Source organism: Hyperoodon ampullatus (genome assembly GCF_949752795.1).
Source record: "Hyperoodon ampullatus genome assembly, chromosome: 14".
In the NCBI taxonomy this organism is placed as follows: Eukaryota; Metazoa; Chordata; class Mammalia; order Artiodactyla; family Ziphiidae; genus Hyperoodon; species Hyperoodon ampullatus.
Window position 1 is genome coordinate 61846124 of NC_136927.1, and position 18323 is coordinate 61864446.

At 51.2% G+C, this 18323-nt stretch overlaps 1 protein-coding gene across 2 annotated transcripts in view; it reads left to right on the forward strand.

The window, feature by feature from the left end:
- Positions 1-18323, forward strand: part of HM13 (histocompatibility minor 13) — a gene marked incomplete at its 5' end in the record, with an annotated part of 41454 nt that overhangs the window by 7438 nt on the left and 15693 nt on the right. For both annotated transcript variants that reach the window (XM_079719551.1, XM_079719552.1), the window contains 6 exons: positions 5274-5356; positions 11948-12036; positions 13661-13746; positions 13839-13964; positions 14773-14830; positions 17937-18020. In XM_079719551.1, coding sequence (XP_079575677.1) covers positions 5274-5356; positions 11948-12036; positions 13661-13746; positions 13839-13964; positions 14773-14830; positions 17937-18020 — 526 coding nt within the window. The remainder of the gene's footprint in view (positions 1-5273; positions 5357-11947; positions 12037-13660; positions 13747-13838; positions 13965-14772; positions 14831-17936; positions 18021-18323) is intronic.

The following is an 18323-nucleotide window of genomic DNA, read 5'->3' on the forward strand; positions in this document are numbered from 1 at the left end:
TCCCATCACAGGAGACATGCATGTTCATTTATAGAAAATAAAGAGCAGGAAAAATAACAATTTACCCTTAGACCCACTACTCAGAGACCCCACTGTGATGTAGGGGGCCCCTTCCCACCACCAGTCTTTATTTCCCTTCTTCAAGGAGCTTTCTCTTTTGTTTTCCTGATACCGGTTTGGTTTCATTGTACTCTTCATATTGGGGTGGGGTATAGCTATGTCTCAGACATACCTCTACCATACTAATTGCTTTTTTTTTTTTTTAATTTATCGAGGTTTATTTTCCCAATAAAAGTTACACAGGCTCAGTGTTGAAAACCTGGAAAACACAGAAAAGTAAAAAGGGGAAAACAGCAGCCATCCAAAACCCCCCTGCCAGAGACAGTCACAGAGTCCCTTTGGAGGTGTGTCCTTCCTCTGCTTTTCCCTGTGCATGGTTCCTCCATAGCTGTGAACATGTGGTGTATTCAGTCCTGTAACTGCTTTTCTCACTTCACATTAATTACATCATGAGCATTTTCTCATGTTACTGCAAACTCTCAAACTTTTTTTTTTAATATAACGTACTGTTTTCTGATTATAAAAGTAATATATGCAGAAAACTTAAAGAGAGGGAAAAATACACAGAGGTAATCACTATTAACGTTTTGGCATATCTCCTTTCAGGCTTTTCATAATCATATTTTTAACCTAATTATAATCATTTTATAACTAATTTTTTAAAATAATACATTACAAGCACTTTTTTCCTGGTCACTGAAAATTCCTCAAGGATAACTTTTTTTTTTCCCCCCGGCCATGCTGCTCGGCACATGGGATCTGAGTTCCCCGACCAGGGATCGAACCTGTGCCCCTTGCAGTGGAAGCTCAGAGTCCTAACCACTGGACCACCAGGGAAATCCCTCCTCAAGGATAACTTTTAATTCACATTTTAAAAATACATGTACATAGTTTAAGAAAATTTTTTTCAATCTAAGGGAAGGTGCAAATGAGCCATAATCCTCTCCCCAACGTAGTTTCTTGTGACTCGTTCTATTATGCATAGATCTACATTTATGTAAAAATTTTAAAACAAATATATGTATCGAACATATGGTTCTTACCAGGGAGATATTTTTATATCAACACAGTCAGCGCTACCTCATTTTTTGTAACAGCTGCTTGTGGTTGTGTTTCGTGGATGTGCCCCTGAGGGGCATTCAGTGGTGGGATGTCCCAGCACTGCTGCCATGAGCATCCTCATGTAAGTATCTTGGCAAGTATATCTGCAGTAGCATTACCAGATCAAACAGCATCTGGAATAGTTGGTGCCAAATCCCTCTGATTGTACCAATTTACATTCCCTCCAACAGTTACAAGTGTGCTGGCTTCACTGTACTCCCACCTAGACTGACTCGCATCAGAATTCTTTATTTTTACCAGTCTGTGAGTGAGTCAGAAACATAATTTTTAATGCCTGCTTCCTGTTCCATCACTCCCTCATTATTGGATCAGAACTGCTCTTCTTAATGATTTCAGAATATCCCCACAAGCAGATACACCACGACTGACTTATAGCATCCCCCTCACTTTAAACAGAAAATATTGTTCTGATTTTTACTCTTAAAAGTAAGAGTGCATCAAATAACGTTAGGTATTCACTGATTTTTTTTTTTTCCTGGACCTCGGGAGGAGAGGTGAATTTATCACATGCTTTGGTTCACAGCACACTGGCATCGGCCCATGCCAGGCCCCCCTCCTTGTTTCCTTCACCACCTTCACCCTGATGCCCATCACATTTGCCACCTTCATTTCCCTTCACCAGAGGCACCTGCCCTAATGCGTTTGATTTGTGTCCTTGGATGTGTGTCTTTTTATAAAATATATGGTGTTAATGTATCTGTGTGTATTTAGTGAGAGTCTAGTTTCCGTAAGTAGAACTGTGTTCCTCTTCCTCTGCCCTATGCTCTTGAGATCTCTCTGTGGCTCTGTACACATCTAACTCATTGCCTCCGACCTGGCTTTTGGCAGGTATTTCTCAAGTCTCTGCTGTGCTAAGTGCTAGGTATATACACCCAGGCCTTTGCCTCAGGACCATCTAACATTTTTAGTATTTAGGATTCTCTCCTTAGGCTAGATTCCCCAGAAAGGACTTTCTGGCAGCAGAGGGTGTGAACATTTTTATTTAAGGCCCCGGACGCCTGTTGCTCAGCCTGTCCTCCTCTTCAGGCAGGTAAGCCCCAGCCTGCCTTGTGCCAGAGGACACAGCATACCTTCTCCCAAGTCACCAGAGTGTCCTTGTTGAGATGTCTGAAAGGCAGCTGCCTGGATAGCACGGCCACCACATCCCTTCCAGACTCCAGACGGACCGCTGGTTGTGGTTTGCTTAACAGTGGCTCTCGCTGTGCCCCTTTCCTCCTCCTTTCCTGGTTGGGGCACTGGAGTTTGTTGCATTTCTCAAAATCATAAAATTTACCTTATCCCACCTCATTTAAACCTGGTTGCTTTGAGGCAGCTTATAAAAATTAAATCCAACAGCATAAGAAAAATAATAAAGGAAGAAACTGGGGTAAAGGAGAAAAAATAAAATAGGAAAAGACAGTGAAGCTTTGGGTGAGGACCATACCCAGACCCCATGCTCTAAAGTCTAAAGACTTGTACTCTTGCCAGAAGTGCCTCTGACACAGGCGTGACTCTGATTTTCTAGCAGCCAAAGCACAAAGAAAGTGAGACTTGGTGCACAATTCATAGTCCACACAGTCAAGCCGACCAGAAGCTCAAAGGTGTGGCCAGAGTGAAATTTCTCCCCAGGGCCCATGTTGAAAGAACACTGTGTGAGAGGGCACCATGGCTTCACGGGTAAACACGGTCCACACGCCTGTGTGGGTAGGAGCATTCACACTGTAGCCACTGATGTGCTCGTCCCTTCGGTCATTCTACAAACACACACCAGATCCTGTGCTGGGTGCTGGGGACACTGCAGTGAGAAAAACAGCTGGCCCACCCCTGCCCTCAAGGAGCTTCTTGTTAAATGGTGGAAACAGACACCAGTCAAGCAGTCACACGGATAAATGCGAAGTGACAGTCCTAGAAAGTGGTGTGAACGCGGGGTCTGTAGCACCAGAAGAGCACGGAAGAATCTGCTCCTGCCTACGCCCCCGTCTCAGACAGCAACACCTCACCCACCTCACTGCTCGGCCGAAAACCCTAGGAGGGTTCCTCCCTCCTCTCAGCGCGCAGCCCTCGGCACAACCCACTTCGCTAGTCCAGAGCTGATCGGGGATCCGACCCCGGCTCATCACATCCCTCCTGCCCCCCAGCCCAGGGCACCATCCTACTGGATGCAGCTCGCTCGCTGGGCTGTCGGCCTTGACTTTTGCCCTGTGGAGTCTGCCTTCCACACAGCAGCAGAAGGATCCTCTCAGGCCGTCAGATCAGATCACAGCCTTGCCCTCAGCCCTGCAGTATCGGCCTGTCTTACCCAGACGAAGCTAAAGCCTTTTTCACGGTCCATCTCCCTCCTACCTTCCCAGCCTCGTCTCCTGACACTCAGTTCCTACCTTGGCTCCTGGCCACAGGCCCTCACCATCCCCTGCACACATGAACGCCTGCCCACCTCTGGACCTTTGCACTCACCCTTCCCTCCACCTCAAAGGCTCTTCCCCCAGATATCCTCACAGCCGCTCCTTACTTCGTTAAGGGCTCTACTCCTAAATGAAGTCAGTGTCGGAGGCTTTCCCAGGCCACCTGGCTGATGCCCCACCCCCACCCCCGGCCTCCTTGCCCTGCTTTGCTTTTCTTCTTAGCGCCCATCTCCACCGGACAGTGTATTGCATGTTCATCTCGAGATTCTCCCTCACTGGCACATGAACTCCATGAGAGCAGGGACTTCTCTGCCTGTTCCAGTGTTGAGCACGACTCACTGCACGTAGCAGACAGTCAGTAAACATGAGCTGAATTAACGGAGGTCACGTCAAGGAAAACTGCTTGGAAGCCTGGGTGAGGAGAGGAGAGCGTCCTGGGCAGCAGAGAGGCATGTACATGGGCTGCCCGTGGGTGGGAATGTGGCACAACAAGGCCAGTGTGGCCACAGCACGGAGAACGAGAAGGAGCGGCTGAGGAGGCCTGTGGTGGTCACCGTGAGAGCATGGGAGGCCAAGGGGAGGATGTGGGCCTTGAGCTCGTGGGAGCAGAGGGAAGCTGCTGAGAGGCATTAAGCAGCGGATCGAGGGGCTCAGACAGAGGTTTAAACAGGTCCCTACTTGAGAGTGACCAGTGGCCCCAGACCCCACACCACAGCACATTATTCCCTCCCAGTTAGAAAGCCTCACAATAACAAATTAGAAGATGATGCAGGGCTTCGCTGGTGGAGCAGTGGTTAAGAATCTGCCTGCCAATGCAGGGGACACAGGTTTGAGCCCTGGTCCAGGAAGATCCCACATGCCACGGAGCAGCTAAGCCCGTGCGCCACAACTGCTGAGCCTGTGCCACAACTACTGAAGCCCGCATGCCTAGAGCCTGTGCTCCGCAACAAGAGAAGCCACCACAGTGAGAAGCCCATGCGCCACAACGCAATGAAGAGTAGCCCCCACTCGCCACAACTAGAGAAAGCCCACACTCAGCAACAAAGACCCAACACAGCCAAAAATAAATAAAAATAAATTTATGAAAAAAATGACAGTGCAGCAACCATGGAGCCATATGGCACAGCCTGCCTGAAGTCCAGAATTAACAACATGTGACCACTGGCTTTAGCCCTGTGACAGACAACATTCCTTGTGTTCACCTAACAATAACAGGACCAAGAAGCAGCTGTGAGGGCCTGCCATCAGAGCTTCAGAATCAGTGTGGGAGGGGTCGTCCAGAAGAGCCTGGAGAATGAAACAGGGTGCAGATGATTCATAACTGGGTGGCCGCTGTAGGGGGCTCCCTAGATTTTTGAGCAGAGAGAAGGAAGCTTGGAAGAGTGCATTCTGAGGTTCAGACGGCTCTCTTGGGACTCTGAACTTCAGACTTCCCTCCCCCATGCAGGACCCTCGACACGCACACAATATTGCCTGTCTGCAAATAATGGAGCCACCAAGCGCAAACCTACAGACTCCTTTGGGAGGTGCATCTGAGGGCTTGAAGTTCTTTCCCTTTTTCCCGTTGCCATAGAAACTAGAAGGCCCCCAGTACCATTTGAGAGTCTTTCTGACACCATTCCCCAACTCCAGAAGAGAAGCGTGGACTCTGGTTTCCTCATAGCCACTGGCAACCCTGACTTCCTGTTTCTCTTTGTATTTCTGCCTCAGATATTCTCCCAGGAGTACATCAACCTCTTGCTGTCCATGTATTTCTTCGTGCTGGGAATCCTGGCCCTGTCCCACACCATCAGGTCAGAAGGCATCTCTGCGACATTTGAAGCAGCTTTCTCAAGAGCAAGTACAGGGTCTCGGATGAGAACATGACCTCTGGCGTCATTCAGAGCCAGGTTTGAATCCTGGCTGTAAAATCGAAGGGAATCTTTCCCCTGTGTTATACCGTGGGTGACCTAGAACAAGAACCATAACCTCTCTGGGCCACAGTTTCTTTACAAGGAATGGTAAGGATATCCAGTGGGTATTTCCCACCACGGTTGTTGGGAAAGTTATTTGTGAACAGTAATGTCACGGTAGTTGTCACAGTACTGAGAAGAGTGATGCCATTGCCACCTGCGAGGTGTCATAGTTGCTGCACACGCACTAAGCTGGCCTCTCACACGTGGTCTCAGCTCATAAGAGAGCGAGGCAGTATCGAGAGAAGTTAGGAGCACAGGCTCTGGAATTTCACTATCTGACTTTGAATCCAGACTCTGCCACTTAATAGCCCTGTGACTTCGGGCAGTTTACTTAATCTCTCTGGGCTCAATTTCCTCACCTGAACATGAAGAAAACTGATAGTACCTTCCTTATGGGTCATGTGGAAAGCTTTTAGCACAGTATCTGGCACTCAGTGTGTTCAATAAGTGTTAGCCGCTGTTATTATTATTATTATTATTATTATTATTATTATTATCTGTTACATCCAGAAACTGAAGCTCAGAGAGGTTAAGAAATTTGCTAGGACAACACAGCTGATAAGCAGCAGAGCCAAGATTCAAACCTAAGTTTCTGTGGCCCCAGAGCCCATCCTCTTTTCACTGCCACCCTGCTCAGGTTGCCACATGTTGTTGTCAGTTCAGTGGGGAGGAAGGGTCTAAGCCACTGGTCCTCAGGTGGGGCTGCTTACCAAATGGGAGTTGTGCCCCCAGCACACCCCCTCACTGTGACTACAGAAGCATCCCAGTCTATTTCCATCTGGTCTCTTGAGGAGGTACAGCCTCAGGCTGAGAACCACAGAGGTGGTCCGCAGACCAGGAAACGTTTCCAGAAGGCAGGAACACAACTTGGACTCAACTCCGAAGGGTAGGAAACCCGGAAGAGGGTGTAGGAGGGAGATGCCAGGCCAGGAGCTAGAAGGTCTGTGCACATTGACAGTGCAGGTGGGATCTTCCCAGAACAGTCAGAGAGAAAGAACAGGATCCTCACGGAAGCGTGGAGAGCCAGGGGGAGTTTGGCCTCGTTCCTCTAAGCAGGACCCTGGAAGTCAGGAGCATAGGCTCAAAGGGCACATGGCCCTAAAACCAAGGCTCTGTTATTTGTGCAAGTTACTCAGGCTCTCCTAGCATCAGTTTCTTCACCTATAAAATGGAGATGCTGCGAGTACCTCCTCGTAGGGGCGTGGGAAGGATCAAGTGAGCACGTCTGTGACCTGCCCAGAGCAAGTGCCAAGCGCACTGAGAGTGAGCGGCTGGCCCGAATTCACACAGCTGGGACTGAGTTCAGTGTTGTCTCCAGCTACGCCTACCTTCACCCACAAGGCCTTGTTCTAGCGCCCCCCCTCCCGCCAGCCCCGCCAGCCTTTTAGGGTGGAAACCCAGAGAGCCTGACTGACCGGGACCCAGCAAGATAGTGGCAGACCCAGTCACCCTTCCTCAAAGGACAGACCTCTCCTTTCCTGGGGGACTGGTGTGGGAGCAGTCACTTCCCATGCTGGTTTGGATCCCCCCCCAATTCTAGCCCATCTCCCCCCACCCCCCAGCATCTACAAGAGCCTTGAGACCCCAGTCCTCCCCACAGCCCAGCCACCACCTCAGAGTGCAAGAACCCAGTATATTTTGTTCGGCCATGTGCTGAGGAGTTGATTATTTCACTTTATCTCAACAATCCTACAATCAATATGAGCAGGGTATTTTGAGCCTGTGTCATTTTGACACCAGAGACCTTTTTTTCCCTTTTAGAATAGTAACTAAGGAACATTATCCCAAATTTCCCATGGATTAACCAAGAAACAGTTGTCTGTCTTTTAACCAATTCATAATTTTTACTGTTAGAAATTATCAAAGAAAATAGAACCAAAGCAACTAAAACTGCACATGGTAAAATTTGTTAGTGACTAAAAATTAACAGAAGAATCATTTTCTTGATAAGATTTAGAGCACACAGTTTGACCTGGGAAGATTAGACCTTATGAAAATAATGGGTGGCCATGGGCATAAAGGGTACTCACCATTCAGGGTCCGAGCTATCCTCTGAAAAAAATTGATACGGGCTAAAAGCTGGGATGAAAGAAATCATTACTGGAAAATGTACATGGAAAAGAACTGAATCAGATGAAAATAATTTTACTAGAAAAGGGGAAGGGCATAGTTTAATCATGCTATTTAGGTAGTTGATCTAAGAATTAAATTTACTTTTCTTCAATCAAATTGAATTTCCTTAGATATTTTCTCAAAGAAGTCTACAGTGTTGTTAGAATTTTGATGAATTGTTTATATGTATCCACAAACTCAGTCAGACCTGCCTCAGGATCCAAACAAGGTCTAAAGATTCAAGACAGGAAAACTGAGGCTCAGAGAGCTTCGTAGCTGCTAGGAGCAGAGTGAAGTTTTGAGCCCACGTCTGTCTAACTCCACGGCCAGGTATTCTTTCCGGTCTGGCAAAAGTGAAGGGGAGAGAGAACTTAAAAGACAGGGGCCTGCGCACCCTCTCTGGTGGGCCTGTGGTCTCCCGAGGACTGGCAAAGGAGAGGCCTGCTGAGAGGCTGTAGAAGCTGAGCCCGGAGCTGGGTAGCCCAGGCAGAGATGCTCATGGGATTCCTTCCACTTCCCCCGGCCGCCTCAAGCCTCCCTGGAAAGATAGCACAGCTTGAGGTTTTGGAGAAAGGCAAGGGCTCACAGCCTGCCTTCACCTTGTACGGTCACCAAGACTCAAGCCCATGCCAATATCCTTCCTTCCAAGGGAAGCACAGCTTATTTTTATCACCTCTTGAGTTCATATCCCATCCAGATGACCTTTAGACGAAAAGGTTCGTAAGACCAAAATCTGCCACCCCAGGGAGGCGAGGCCACATCACCTGTTTCACTGACCCTTGCCTTCACCCCCAGGGGAGAAGGGCACCAGGATGTGATTTCCCAGCAGGAAGCAGTGACCTTTAGGCTTGGCATGAGCCATCGAGGGCCGGAAGGAGTCTCTGCCTGCTACAAAAGCCCGCATTCAGAGGTGTTCCGCAAGCATTTACTAGCTGCCTCCCAGGCCCCAAGCCTGGCATGAGTGTAGTGAAGGCGATAAGTCAGGACTCCTGCCCTCAAGGCAGGCTCACACCGGCCAGGTTGCTTGACTCTTACCATTTGTTACCCAGCAGCCCCTCTTTTCTCGAGATAACAAAGACATCAGTCTAGAGACTTCCTACTTGGAGTTGAAGCTGCAGTTAAGCTTACAGGGTGCCAAGCATTCATATAATCCTCTTAATATCCCTATGAGAAAGATATTGTTATAGTGTTCCAAATGAGGAAACAGTTGCACAGAACAGTTAAGTAACTTCGCCAAGGTCACACAGCTCAGTGGCAGGGCCAGGTGTTGAACCCAGGAAGCCTGGCTCCAGAGTCCATACTCTTAACCACTGCATTCTGCTGGTTGAGCTCCTAAGGCAGATGCCAGGCTGGAGTGAAGGGCTTAGCGCCTCAGGCCTTCTCTCTGCCTCTGCACACACCCTCTGGCTTCAAACTCCCTAAAAGTGATTCAGCAAACTGAGCTGAAAGTAGCTTCCAGTCTCATCCATCCCAGCTGCTGCCTCCCACCTGCTCAGAGCCCATTTGTAGAAACCCACTCCCAATTGCATCCTTGTGTTGACCATGTCTCGACATAATCACGAAGCCCTCTCATCATTCACACCACAGCCCTGCAGACTGGGAGGGATTGGCTGTTGGACAAGTGGGGAAACTGAGGCCCAGAGATGGTTCTTAATCCATATTTTCTTCCTCCAAGCCCCAGGGTCTTGGACAGCTCCCTTTTCCCTGCCTTTACCACTGTGCCCTCGGTACCACTCGGCCTGGGTCCATTTTCCTACAGCTGGGAGCACCATTCTGGATTTGCCTACCCCATCAGTTGTTGTCGGTCTGATCTGGTGTTGCCAAATGCTTTCGAGCTCAGGCTCTGGACAAGTGCCAGCGATGATGGACACTCACAGTTTTTATGACCCCTGTTGAGGATCCAGTGCTGGGCTAAACTTCTCCCCACCTTCTCTCCTACCTTCACAGCAACCCTTTGAGTCAGGTGGTATTATCCCCACATATAACCAAGGAGACTGAGCCACTAAAGTGGCTCGCCCAGGGCCTCACGTGGCAGAACACGTTTCGGGGCTGGGCCCCCCAAGCTTGTGTCCACTCCACGATGCTGCTGCACCAGGCTGAGCAGAAGCCCCTGGTTTTCTGTTCCTGCTCTGAAGGTGATCCAGAAAAGAAAGTCTCTGCTCCCTGCCTGGCCAGGAAGTGGACCATGCTGAGTAATCAGAGAGAATGCTTCCAGAGATGAGGCCAAGCCCATCGTGCACAACAGAGGCCTCACAGAAGGAGTGAATGTGAGGTTGCTCCCACCCAAGGGGCTGTGATTCATCTAGCTGATCAAGTCCGGATGAGTTTGTAAAAATCCCAGGCCTAACAGGTCGTGGAGTGGGGTGTCCATCAGGTCATCTGACTTAATAGGTCTGGAAGGGAGTCCAGGAGTATGCATTCTTTTTTTCCCCCATATTTAATTCCTTTTATTTGGATTACAAAGCTGACACCATGCTTATTATTGAAGTAAGAGGTGCAGGTAACAATAATTCACATTATACTGTTTATGCTTTATCTGTGTTGGCATAGTTTATATAATATTTACGGGATCACCTAGAAGGAAATGCCTCATGTCAGCATAGCTAAGTGTTCTGGGAAACTGAAAATTAAAGGAAATAGTTAAAACAAATCCCCAGAATAGTGTACTTTATAGTCAACGCTGGCTGGCTCTGGGTCTGCTAACTGCTAGAGAGAGAGGAATGTGCTAGATTTTTATGGGGTTTAAAAAACTTTAAAATAGTTTAACAGGCTACCTTTGAAAGAGTGATTGGATGGACTTTTTTTTTTTTTTTTGCGGTACGCAGGCCTCTCACTGTTGTGGCCTCTCCCGTTGCGGAGCACAGGCTCCAGACGCACAGGCTCAGTGGCCATGGCTCACAGGCCCAGCCGCTCCGTGGCATGTGGGATCTTCCCGGACAGGGGCATGAACCCGTGTCCCCTGCATCGGCAGGCGGACTCTCAACCACTGCGCCACCAGTGAAGCCCTGGATGGACATTTTAATGGAAAGTCTCTAATAGCCTCAAAATGCAAAGGAATGCTGCAGCTTTGATTTGCCACATTGAACACATCTGAATGGCTTTGGGAATAAACAGAGACTTCTGAGGAATTGGGACAAGGGGTTTATCTTTCCGTTCCTAGAGTCAAAAGCAGAATTCATGGGACTTCCCTGGTGGCGCAGTGGTTAAGAGTCCACCTGCCAATGCAGGGGACACGGGTTTGAGCCCTGGTCCTGGAAGATCCCACATGCCGCGGAGCAACTAAGCACGTGTGCCACAACTACTGAGCCTGTGCTCCAGAGCCCGCGAGCCACAACTACTGAGCCTGTTTGCCACAACTACTGAAGCCTGCACGCCTAGAGCCCGTGCTCCGCGACAAGAGAAGGCACCGCAATGAGAAGCCCATGCACCGCAACAAAGAGTAGCCCCCACTTGTCGCAACTAAAGAAAAAGCCCACACGCAGCAACGAAGACCCAACACAGCCAAAAATAAATAAATTTATTTAAAAAAAAACAAAAACAATTCATGCCTCCTCACCCATCTACCTCTCTACCTCCAGCCCAGGAGAGAGGGCTGCAGATCTTCTTTCCCTCTGTGGGCCTGGCCATGGTTGGCGCATCCTCTGCTTTATTCTGGACCAGGCCAGGTCAGCTGCCTCTGGCTGGGGGGGGAGCCGGCAAGGAGAAAGTGGTTTATCTAGGACCATCTGAGGTTAATGAGCCCCTCTCTGCTGCTAGCCTTCCAGCCTCCTAAGCAGTATGGGGCCCAGGCATGCTCACCCTCTAAGGAGTCAGATCTCACCCCAGGCTACTGGTTGGCACCTCATTTCAGCTCTGCCATCTGCCTAGACTCAGTGGGTCTCCTTCAAGAATGAGGACTTGCCCTACTCAGGCTTGAGCCAGAATATGCATTCTTGACAAGGGACTCTGATACAGATGGTACATAAACTAGACTTTGGAATCCATTGCTGTCCTAAAAACTGTGTTTTATGTGAAAGTCTGCCGCTGCTTTGTGTTTCTTGGGTGATAACTAGGAGGCAGTACGGAAGCACTAGGAGTCCAGAGGCCTACGTTCAGGTCTCAGCTCAGATACTGACTTCCTATGTGACCTGGGCAGTCACTTGCCCTCTGAGGGCCTCTGTTTCCACATCTGTACAATGGGCACAATAACACCTACCTCTCAGGGCAGCTGTGAGGCTGTTGGGAGATAACAGCTTGTAAACAGATGCCTGGGGAGGACCTCAGTGACTGTTGCCCATGGGGGCTCTGTTTGCCAACCTGCTTTGTCTTTCCTTCCAGCCCCTTCATGAATAAGTTTTTTCCAGCCAACTTCCCAAATCGACAGTACCAGCTGCTCTTCACCCAGGGCTCTGGGGAGAACAAGGAAGGTGAGTGCTGCCCAGTTGCCCCTGCTTTGGGTGTCTCCCCCCACCCCCGCCTTTGTCTCTCCAATACTGGCACTCCCCGGTACAGCGAGTGATGGAAAAGGTGGGCTCTGGGATCACATCCCAGCTCTGCCGCTGAGTGCACACCGTTACCTCTCTGAGCCTTGAGTGGTTTGGTTGGGGTTTTTTTGTTTTTGTTTTTTTTCATCTGTAAAATGAACATCATAATCTAGTACCTCCCTTACAGGCATGTTGTTAGGACTGTAAGTAAGTGATGAGTAGACAGCATTCAGCACGCCGCCTGGCACACAGTAAACAGTAAACAGTTGACTCTCGTGGCTATTTTTATCATGTCAGTTTTCAGTGTGATTATTCCCCACCTAAGATCTGAAAGGGGAATTCCGTGGCTTTCGAAAAAATGAAAACCGCAGGGAACTGGGGAAAGCCTGGGTCACGTGGGTTAGTTAGGTTGTGGGTTCTGCTGCTGTGACAGGATTATCAGCGGCTTGGCCAGATGGAAGGTATTTCTCTCTTGTGTCAAAGTCTGAGCTTGCGAATGTCGCACTTGTGAATGTGCCTAGCATGTTCTGCCTTGTCCCTGGAGAGCAGGATTCCTTTGTGCATTTCTAGGCATCTGTGCCCAGCCAGTGACTGTTGAGTTTTTTCACCTGTCTTGTGCTTTGCCGCACTCAGGGGCCCGCGGGTCCAGAATAGCGGCACCATTGCTCCACGGGCCCTCCCGAAGGAAGGAGAGACAACTGTATCACGGGCCCATTTAGCTAAAGGGAAGCTAGAAAATGTGGCCGAGAGCTAGTTGGCCTTGTGTCCAGGTGAAAATCATCAGGGTATGGTTAGCACAAAGGAGTGAACAACAACTGGGGCCAACCAGCACTGCTGCAGCCTGGAATCAAGAGAAATGCTGTGCTCTGTGACCCTGGGCAAGCTCCACCATCTCTCTGGGCTTCCTTAGGACACTTGGAGGTGGTGGAGAAGGGGTCTAAGATCAGGACGTCTGCCACAGGCTCCCCACCAGAGCAGCCTGGGGACCTCCCGCCTGCTGCATCTCCAGGCCTCCCTCTCCTAACCTTCCTCCTCCTGTGCTGTTGACACAGCGCTGCCAGCAAGCTTCTTGATTCCTTTGGTGGCACAGTAGAAAGATTCCTGAATGAACTGGGACCTTGCGAAAGCCTTGGGCTCAGTGCAGTCAGCATTGATTGAGCACCCACTGTGTGCAGGCTCCATGCTGAGCGCTGTGTAAGGGCCGTCTCACTGGCTCCCCACAGCAGTCCTTTCAGGGAGGTGCTGTGATCCCCTTTTTACAGATGAGGAAATGGAAGCTCAGAGAGGGAACTACCTCCCCTGAGGCCGCCCAGCTACAAGCGCAGAGCCCGTGCATCCAGAACCACAAGCCACCTCCCACTGACCCTGTGTCGGGCCTGGGTGCTCTCTGGGCCTCCATTCCCTCCTCTAGGAAATTGGAGGGGCTGGGTGGGGGGGCTCCAGTGAGCACCCCCAACCTGTGGATCTCTGACAGAGCCCACAGCCATGCCCTCCTCCGTCCAGGGGCTGACAGGTGGGAGGGGCAGCCCCGCCCCGGGGAGTGGACTTACCCGGCCTCTCTGCCCAGAGATCATCAACTATGAGTTTGACACCAAGGACCTGGTGTGCCTGGCCCTGAGCAGCATCGTTGGTGTCTGGTACCTGCTGAGGAAGGTAAGTAGCCAGGGCCCGGGGCAGTGTTGGGGGAAGCACCTGAGGGGCAGGTTGGGGGCAGGAGAGCTGGTCTCACTCTCATCTTTCCCCAGCACTGGGTCGCCAACAACCTCTTCGGCCTGGCCTTCTCCCTTAACGGGGTGGAGCTCCTGCACCTGAACAACGTCAGCACCGGCTGCATCCTGCTGGGCGGGCTCTTCGTCTACGATGTCTTCTGGGTGAGTTGGGCAGGGACGCAAAGGGTGTCTGGCTACCGGGCCCCCTCGCCGCCTCCTCTCCTGTCTCTGGCCCAGGCTGCGGTCGTCTGATGGAGGGAAGCTGCCCTGACCTGGAAGTAAGACCCCAGAGCAGTGCCCTCAGCTGTGGAGTGCATGAGAGAACAGAGTCCTCACTTGCTGAGAGCGCACCCTATGCCCAGTGCCTTCCAGCCGCCCTCTCTTCCTCGTGGCCCCAGCAGGGGTATTGCTTATCCTGTGTCTCTCCGGCAAGCGAGCTGAGGCTCAGGGACGTTGAGGCAGGTGTGGTTAAAGCAGATGAGTGGACGCTGGTGAGCAAGGCACCGACTGTGAGGACGTAGGCCGCGTGCCAGCCCTGGGCTAAGAGACCTGCCACACTCACTCTGAGGGGCCCCGCTGAGGGATCGAGGGCAGCCTGACTCAGGCACCCTTTCCGTGGCCTCAGGCAGCCTCTTCTCCCCTTAAGTACGTGGTGCTGGAGGACTTTCTCTCTTGGGAGGGGCAGACTCCTGAACTAACATAGGATGCCTGGCCGGGGCCATCAGAGGCCCTTTACCAACTCCTTGGAATTGCCCCTCGTTGCTACCTAGAACAAGGAGCCCCGTGAAGTGTCCACATGGCCAGTGTCGGTGGCCACCTCATCTCAACTTCACATCTGCTCTGGAGCCCTTCCTGGCTCCCTGCCCCTTTCCTGCCCGTCCCAGGCAGCAGCACATTGAGAAGCCCAAGCACAGCCATTCCTTCCCACCCAGCCCTCACCTCCCTCCAGACTCCTCTCTCCTCCTTCTAGGTATTTGGCACCAATGTGATGGTGACAGTGGCCAAGTCCTTTGAGGCACCAATAAAATGTAAGTGACCACCCCACCATGGGGAGCCTGTCTGCCCCCACCCTGGTGGCCCATCCCCTCGTGGTCCCTGTTTTGGTCCGTACCCTCCCTTAGCTCTTCCTCCTCCAAGCTCCCCTGTGTCTCCAGCCTGGTTTCCTTCTCCCCTTTGATTCGTCCACTGTGTTCCTGCACAGCCATCCCAGACCCTGGCCTCCGGCCGTCTGGTCACAGTGCATGGCTCTGTGGGACGAGCTGGAATGGGGGCGAGCGCAGAGATGGGTGTCTGATGCAGCCTGTGCAGGACAGGCAGGGGCCTCCAGAGGAGGATATCCCCCACGCCAAGACCTGGAGCCCTCTCCCTGGATCCCTTTGGTACATAAATATCAGGTGCTGTCTGCCCCACGCCTCTCACACTGCCCTGATTTTGTTCTTCAGTGTATCCATTGTTATAAATATTAGAAAGCCCACCTACAAGCATCTGTAAAGAATGTGGAGACTTCCTTGGCGGTCCAATGGTTAAGACTCTGTGCTTCCACTGCAGGGGGAGCGGGTTCAATCCCTGGTCAGGGAACTAAGATCCTGCATGCCATGCTGCGTGGCAAAAAAAAAAAAGTGGAAATGTGGTTATTTCACACTGCAGCAAGCCCAGTGGCAGAGCATCTAGAGTTGGATTTCTGACCCTCAGTGGCGTTGCCAAGAGCCAAGGTCACCTCAGCCCTCCACCCCACCATTCTCAACATGTTCACGGGCAGAAAGGGGGAACTTTATGTCTCTCTTTCATCAGAGAGGGATGTTTTTCCCCAAATCCCCCCTGTAGCCTCTCTCATATTTCACTGGCCAGAATTGGGTCACAGGCCCAATTCTGTCATTCGTCATCAAGGGGGATGGGAAAAGCATGATGAGCTTAGAGTTTAAGCCTTAGACTAATGAAGAATCACCTCCTGGCATCCCAAGACCCAAAGAGGAGGAACGGAATCAGTAAGACATGATGGAAGGAAGCAGGGGGATCCTGTCAGGAAGACCTCACAGCTCCACGAGGAGTGCTGCTTGGGCAGCGGGCAGACGGGGTGGAGTCAGCCCCAGGAGTCAGGAAATGGCTGTCCTCCTCACGGTCTGACTCTCCCCTGATGCACACAGGTCCTCTCTGTGAGCTGGGGAGAGGTTGGTGGCCACTCGTTCCTAGCTGCTGCAGTCGCAGCTCAGCGACCCTAGAGGAAAACAAGTTTCTCCCAGCTTTGGCTTGGATGAACCCATGGAGCCTGGCCTGGCCCGTAAGCTAGGCATTCCAGCTGGGAGTGGTGGAAAGGCCAGGGTCACTGCCCTCTCCAGTGCCTGAGGGCAGAGTATTTGAATCAGCAGCCTCCCAGAACCAGGGGTGTAAGGTGAGGGCAGTTCTTCAGAGCAACAGAACAGATGCTGGGCAAGCCAGAAAGAAGAGCAGCTATGCCCTACGTGCTGTGATGGATGAACCCAGCCAAGGTGTCAGGAAAGCTTTCCTGGGTCACGAAGGATGAATATGTGTTTACCAAGCATGCAGGGGCAGTAGGGGCATTTGAAAGAGAGAGTACAGCTTCAGCCAAGGGCTACAATTAGGAAAATGCATGGAGGGAGCAGAGAATCGGGCAGGGAATGTGGCTGAGTTTAGGGGAGCAGCAGAAAAGAGGCCAGATATGGGGAAGCCAAGGATGGCGTGTCAAGGAGCCTGGACACTGCCCACTAGGCAGTGGATGAGCCATTGGAAGACTCTGAACAGGGAAATGACATTCATCTCTGGTTTCTGGTGCTTGAAATTTGGTTTTCTGGCTTGAGGAGAAAGTCCGTTGCCCTCCCCTGCTAGGAGTCGAGCTCAGAGGCAGTCTAACAGAGTGGTTAAGTGGACAGATGCTGAAGTCAGGAGGCCTGGACTTGAATCCCAGATGTGACATTCGCTGGCTACGTGGCCTGAGGGAAGAGACTTCACCTCCCTGGGCCCTGGTTTCCACATCTGCCACTCAGAATTGAATGGTACCAGGTTTGGGAGGATCAAATGAGGAGAGCTGTAAGTCACTGTGATTGTGCATTCAAGGCAGGAAGAAGCAGGCAAGGAAGGGCCTCTGTACAATTCATTAGGGAGGCACAAGCTTGCCCAGAACCCCCAGCTTACCTCTGCTTACGTACCATTGGCCAGAGCTGGGTCACATGACCACTCCTAGCTGCAAGGGAAGTCAGGAATTTGGGAACCAGATTGTCCTGATTGTCTTAGCCTTATGCCACACTTGATTCATCCCCTGGGAGGGCGGCCCCACACAAAAGCAGGACTGGGTTAGTAAAGAAGGCATGACGTAGCAGTTAACAATGTGTGCAAATCACCTAATCCTCACCACAACCCTATGGGGTCAGTTCAGCTGTTATACCCATTTTATAGGTGAGACAACGAAGACGCAGAGCAGTTAAGTAAACTGTGCAGTCACACAGCAGAGCCAGGATTCAGACCCACACAGTCTGACCCTGAAGCCCACACGTAACTGCTCTCTGCTCCAGGCCGCTATGGATGAAATCCAGCTACAGCTGCCTCTTGCCATAACTGGACAGACAGGGAGGCATTTCTCTCAATCTGTATTTATCCAAACAAGCTGGCCAGCAGGGTTTCTGAGTAAGGGGCTCTAAGCAAGGAATTTATAGGTATGTGACCTCTTCACTCTCAGCAGATACAGAAACAGCCTGTAGCCCAAGCTCTCCCTGCTTCAGAACAAGGGTCTGTCCACACCCCAGCTGCAGTGAGATGCAAAGCCTATTAGATGCCAGCACCGTGTGGGCTGTTTCATCTTTTATATACTAGGCTTTAGGGTCAATCCCATTTAACCAGAGTTCTAGCTATAAAAGGGCACTGAAATGACATGTGAGTTACAGCTGAATAAAGGCATTAAACCTTTAGCCTAGATGATCCTAGATTCTTCCCTGCTCTAACCAGCTGTGATTCCAGATGGAGACATTGCCCTTCAGCCCTTCGACATCCTCTGAGCTCCCCACTCCCATCCCCCCACCCAGAAATGCAAGTGTGTACGTTCCATACACCAGAGGTGGAAGGGTAGGAGTCAGAGTGCGCTGGGCTCTCACCACCTCCTCGCATCCCTGCCTCCCCCTGCAGTGGTGTTTCCCCAGGATCTGCTGGAGAAGGGCCTGGAAGCGGACAATTTTGCCATGCTGGGACTCGGAGACATCGTCATTCCAGGTGACCAGGCTGAGGTGGGGGCCACAGTGCAAAGGGTGGAGGGGGCTTCCCTGGAGAAGGAGGAGTCCTGTGAAACACAGCCTTACCCACCAGGAGAGGGAAGGAGAAAGGGTTAGGCTGGGAGATCCCCCCGCCCCCTGCCCGGGGGTCTGGTGAAGGGGTCCACCTCGGCATACATTGTGGAGTGCCAGTCCTGGGCCAAGCCATGGGCTGCGCGCTGGAGGGACAGTGCTGAGCAAGACTGCCTCTCACGGAGCTTCTGACTGGGTGAGCAGACATTACTCAAGAACTACAGAAGTAAAT